Raw genomic sequence first — 5,800 nt, 5'->3', positions numbered from 1 at the left:
GCCTCCCGCGGGCCGTGGAGCTGCAGGGCCGGCGGCTCGCGGCGAGGGTCGGCGATCGGCCGCGCGCTGAGTTCCCTTCCGCGCGCTCGCGCTTCCCTGTCCGGCGTGCCTGCCCTGGCATCCTGTCCGCCTGTGTCTCCTTCTCCTTCGTGCTCTCCGCACGCATCCGATGTGCGGCGTCTTACCGAAAGCGCCGTACTTCTTCGGCCGGTCTCCCTGGCAGCTCCCACGGAGCTGGCTGGTTTTGTTTATTTTTTTCCTGGCACAAATTACCGGCAAGTTAAACCTTCCTGAGTAAGAGGTATTGCAGCGAGACGTTTTTGCTCTTCTCCAGCCCTTTGGTCGGGTGAATTAAAGCCGTACAAATAAAGACTTACTAGTTTTTAAGAAAAACGAAAGCTGAAAATTTGGAGGTGTGTTTGTGTGCTCATTTGGCCGATTTAACGCTGCTGTCGTTTGTTGAACCTTAGTATTCTTGACGTGTACCCTCGTCTAGTGGAGGAGCATTCTCCCGGATGAGACCCTTGATTATTCTCAACTGTAATACAGTAGCCCTAGATCCACTTGTTGAAACGGGAGAATATCTTACTGGGAACGTACTAGCGAGGTGCTTACATATTGTAATTTAAAATGTGCTTCTCAAGTTAATTATGTATCTACCTTTTTTGTTGTTGGTTTTTTGAGACAGGGTTTAGCTCTGTCTAACCTTGAACTCAAGGCAGTCTTCCTGCCTCAGCCTCCCAAGTGATAGGATTACAGACATATGGCACCAAGCCTGGCTGTACTTATTTCTAAAAGACTTTGGTCTAGATTCCCACCCCCATCCCCCACCGCCCCTCCCCCGTTGATGGGGTGGAACACGTTTTGGCCCTGAGCTACAATCCCAGGCCCCACCCACTCACACATTTTTTTAAAGGAGACCCAGTTCCAGGCTGGGCTCAAACTTGGAAATCCTAGCTGGGTGTAGGGGCACCCGCCTATAATCCCAGCACTCAGGAGGCTGAGACAGGGTCGTTGCAAGTTTGAGACCAGCCTGGGCTACAAAGGGAGTTCAAGGCCAGCCTAAACTGCATAGCGAGACCCTGTCTCAAAAAGACCAAAAAAAAAAAAAAAATTGGAAATCCTGGGCCAGGGATGTAGTTCAGCAGCACAGCACCTGCATGTCAAGTGGGAGGCCCTGAGTTTGATTCCCAGTGCCAAAAAACCCCAAAAACCTTGGAGATCCTCCTGCCACGGCCACCCAGAGCGGATTACAGGCCTGAACCCAAGTTCCTCTCTAGACTGATTTCCCTCTCTCTCTCTCTTTTGAGGGTCTCACTATAGTTCACACTGCCCCAGAACTCACTTTGTACCCCCAGCCGGTATCAAGTGTGAGACAGCCCTCTTTCCTCAGTCTGAGTGCTGGGGTACAGGAGGGCACCACCACGTTCAACTTGATTGGATCTTTTAAAATACTGTGTTAATGTAAAGAGTGAAAAATAAGATTAGCTTCTCTTCCAATGTGAGCTGTAAAACCTGAGTGATTCCCCTTGGAGTACTGCACCCACACAGTTTGACAGATCAAATCCATTGACAAGTTATCTCTGGCTTCATAGTTCCTAAACTGCATAAATATTTCATTAATGAAAACTAATTTTTATGTGGCTTACTACTTTTTAATTTCACCCCCCCCCATTTGAGTTGTTGACGGTAAAATGTCTTTTCAAGAAGTTACTCTGTCCTGGATACCAAGAGAGCCAGTTAAATAGGGGAGAGGCTCTCTCCTTAGGCAGCCCAGCTTCTGAGTCTGACCTGCGGATGTTCCCAAGCAAGTGGAGAAGCTGAAAGGGTTTAAGTGGTAAGGAAGGTGGTAGGTGAGAAAGCGCGGAGCTGCTTCTGCTCCTGGCCCTGGCCTCTGCTCCAGGAAGAGCTATGGAGACTTGATTTGTCCAGTTGCCCTTAAGGTTTCTATGGTGAGAGATGTTCTTGGCTTTTCTGCTCTACCTATGGCACAGCTCATCACTGGACATGCAGAAACACTGTTATGTTGGCCCTTACCTGCTTGCACTTGCTACTAAGTCAAAGTCAGTTTGCTGTTTTTTGTTTTGGGTTTTTTTTTTTTGTCTTCTTGAGATGGTTTCAATATGTGGTTCAGGCTGGCCTTGAATTCACTTTATAGCCTAGGCTGGCCTCAAACTCATAGAAATCCTCCTGCCTCGGCCTCCCAAGTGCTGGGGTTACAGGCATGTGCTATCATGTCCAGCCCTCAAAGTCAGTTTAAAAGGATAAGTTAAATTTCAATTTCAGGGTGATAAAACTTTAAAAGTGGGGATAATTTCACCATTTTTATTGGGCTAAAGAGTATTTTCTATGAACTTCTGGTGATCTTTTATATTGGCAAGAAAAGAAATGATCACAGCCAAGTATGATGGCTCACCTGTAATCCCAGCACTCGAGAAACTGAGGCAGGAGGATCACTTCGAGTTTGAGGCCAGGCTGGGCTACAGAGTGAGTTCAGAGACAACCAGAGCTACATATTAAGATTCTGTCTCAACAAAACAAAACAAAGAAGCGATCACTGTCACTGAGTAAGACTGGTATTTCTCTTACCCCAGTGTGCTGTTTTCCTCCTGTCTCTCTGGCCAGAGGCTGGGCTGGTCAGTCTGCAGCCTGCCTTGGAGAGATTACTCAATCAGATTGAAAGTACAGTGACAGAGGAAGCTCTGTGGGATAGTGCAGGCCTGTTAGCGTTTTGAAAGCTCCAACTTTCTACAAACCTTCCAGCCTACTGGGAAAGTGAACGTCAGCAACTGTAGAAGACGATTGTTCAAAGCATCACCAGAGCTGTCGAAAGCTTTCTACAGTCTCCAAGAAATCAGAGCTCACGAATGGCTGAGGAGATGTAACAGAGATCCTGAAGAATGTGCCCTTTGGTCCCCTGACCTCGGCAGCATCAGGACAAAATGTGGACTGTTAGCCGAGGACTCCTTTGATGTCTCTGAAATCTATGTCATTTCCCAGTGGTTCTTTTTCAGAAACTCTGGTTCAGTGATCAGACTTGATTTAGGACCCTGGGTGTAGGAAGGTGTGAGTGTGGGCTGAAGAAGGGTGTTAGTTGAAAGATGCCTCACGCCTGTGTTCCCGCTTTGTTCAGAGTACCTTTATTTTTACTTCCTGGGCGGGGAGAGGGTTAGGATTGAGCAGAGGGCCTCATGCCTGCTAGGCAAGCGCCTTACCCTTGAGCTGCACCCTGGCCCATCTCCTCCATTGGGTAGAGGCAGGCTGACTATTAAAGCGGGTTCTACCACATTTATTTTGACAGATTGGGATTGGTTCAAGCAGGGAACTGAAGCCGAACAGTTTCCCCTCAACATTAACGAATTTGGCTGCCTCATGAAACTTTTGATTAGTTCTGAAGGCTCCTTCTTTGGCAGTTCTTCAGGTAGGAATTTGTAGGTAAGAACCAGGCAGGGCAGCTGGTCCGGTCTCCTCGTTTTATAGAAAACACTGGTCACTGCTCTAGGTCACTTGCAGTGACAGAGTTGCCTCAAGAGCTGCACTGGCCCCCTCTTGCGGGGCTGCAAGGTAAGTGTGGGCAGGAGGACCCTGCTCCAGTCAGACGCATGCCTTGTTTCCGGTGAAACGCTAGAGAAGTCAGGATGGCAAATCCACGTGTGTGCACTGAGTGACGAACCAAATACAGGTGCATTTTCTTCACTGCCTGCACTGTAGAAGTTTGGCTTTGGTTTCCCCCTTTGGTGGGGTCTTTAGAACCTGGGCTACTAAAGGAATAATTCTTTCCTCCCCAAACCAATGTGCATAGTAGGTAAGGAGTTTAAATTGTGGTGAGATAACCTAACTATATGCTAACAGGTGAGGTCCCACATGATACGTGTAAAACTCCCTTTGTGCAATATTTTCTATCTTTATAAGGCGATGGTCAAGTTCTCCAAGGCTAAGTAGTTTATTGCAATGACTACATCTGGTTATTGCCCATAAGTATAAGAAAAGTTGAGAATGTGCAAGTGAAAAGAATGGTAGAGAGTTCTTTAAACCACGTGTAGTAGCACACGCCTGTAATCCCAGCATTCTGGGAGGCTGAGGCAGGAAGAGCGTCTTAAGTTTGAGACCAGCCTGGGCTACACAGCAAGAGTGTTTCAAAAAAAAAAAAAAGAATTTGAGCCCACAGGAGCTTTCCCGGTCACCCTTGTGTCCACCGCAGTCACTGCAGTGGCAGGGCTCCAGCATGCCCACCTGTCTGAGTGTGCAGAGCGTCCTGTGGGCTCTGTGATAGGGAGTCAGTATTGTTAAGGGGGGTGATGTCCAGAGCCTACTGAGCCAGCTGGAGACCTGTCTTCCTGCAAATTGCAGGCCCGAGGGGAGCTCAGCCAGGAATATACAGTTCACAGACACCTGCTCTCCTGTGTGTGGTACCGGGGACTGAACCCAGGGAGCACTTAGCTGTTCTTTTTTTTTTAACAGGGTCTCACTATGCAGTTCAGGTTGTCCTTGAGCTCACTGTGTAGCCCAGGCTGGTCTCGAACTTGTAATGATCCTCCTGCCTTTGCCTCCCAAGTGCTGGGATTACAGGCGTGCGCCACCACACCTGGCTTAGCTGCCCTTTTTGAGATAAGAGCTAAATTGCTCAGGATAAACTTGAATTTGCGGTCCTGCCTCAGCCTCCCAGGTAGCTGGGTTACAGGTGTGTACCGGGGCTCAGAGGACAAATACCTGGTATTTAGTTGCGTGAGTCCTAGGAAGAGGCGGAGAGTCTGGGGACAGAGGATCAATCCTGTCTAGTGAGGTAAAGACCTCCCTGAGAGAAAACTGAAAGTTGTGAGAGGCAAGCACAACACGAAGTGCTCAACCCAGTGTTTGGCCGCAGAACAACCTTTTCGGTTGCTGATTTCTGTGTGAAAAACGAGGCCATGAATCCGGGGTCAGTTTGTAAGTATTTGAGACAGGCACGCAGCACTCACTGTAAAAGGGCCGTGTAGCCTTGAAAATCACCAGACTGATGTACTGAAACTGCCGCGGCGGATGGCTGCGTTTTTCTCTGCAGTCAGTTCCTAATACTCGGTTGTGCTTTCTCGTCTTCCGTCGTTTTTTATGAGCCGTTCCTTGTTCCAAGCTTCCGCTGGAAGTTGGGATTAACAGTGGAAGGCAGGCAGGGACCTAGGTCAGTGTAGCGGGTGCTTAGCAGGTTCTGTTACCACCACCAAAAAGAGCGCAAATGCCCTTGGAGTTCCAGACCTTGGAACAGCTGCAGAGGTTCTCAGCAGAAAACAGGTGGAAGAGCAGGCTGCGAAGTGAAAAACTTGGGCCCAGCTCTTGGTTCTGGTATTTGTCATCCACGTGACCGTAAGAAAAGGGTGTCATTTGTTTCGTTCCTTTTTTTTTGAGACAGGATCTCTTTACATAGTGCAGGCTGGCCTCAACTCCCAGTGATCCTCCAGCCTCAGCCTCCTGAATGCTGGGATTACACGTGTGTGCCCCTATACCCAGCCTATAATTTCCTAATTGCTTCTTTAGCTATAAAACAAGAATAATGCCAGTTTTGGGGGTTTCACAAATTGGCAATAATGGTAAGTGAACTGCCTGTACTGTGTGCACAGTGCCATTAAGAAAGAGGTGTGGCCGGGTGTGGTGGCGCACGCCTCTAATCCCAGCACTCAGGAGGCTGAGGCGGGAGGATTGTTGCAAGTTCGAGACCAGCATGGGCTACAAAGTGAGCTCAAAGTGAACTGCATAGTGAGATCCTGTCTCAAAGAAAAAGACCAAAAAAAGAAAAAAAAAAAGCAGATAGCACATGCCTGCATTT

At 48.4% G+C, this 5,800-nt stretch overlaps 1 protein-coding gene across 1 annotated transcript in view; it reads right to left on the bottom strand.

Annotated features, from left to right (window-relative positions):
* Positions 1-5,358, bottom strand: part of Yy1 (YY1 transcription factor) — a 36,301-nt gene extending 30,943 nt beyond the window's left edge. Inside the window, exon 1 of the mRNA XM_013517151.1 lies at positions 5,233-5,358. Coding sequence (XP_013372605.1) covers positions 5,233-5,358 — 126 coding nt within the window. The remainder of the gene's footprint in view (positions 1-5,232) is intronic.
* Between the last annotated feature and the right edge of the window lie 442 nt (positions 5,359-5,800).

This window comes from Chinchilla lanigera, unplaced genomic scaffold (genome assembly GCF_000276665.1).
Source record: "Chinchilla lanigera isolate Chin_1 unplaced genomic scaffold, ChiLan1.0 scaffold00037, whole genome shotgun sequence".
Taxonomy (NCBI): Eukaryota; Metazoa; Chordata; class Mammalia; order Rodentia; family Chinchillidae; genus Chinchilla; species Chinchilla lanigera.
This window is presented reverse-complemented; position numbering and strand designations above follow the sequence as displayed.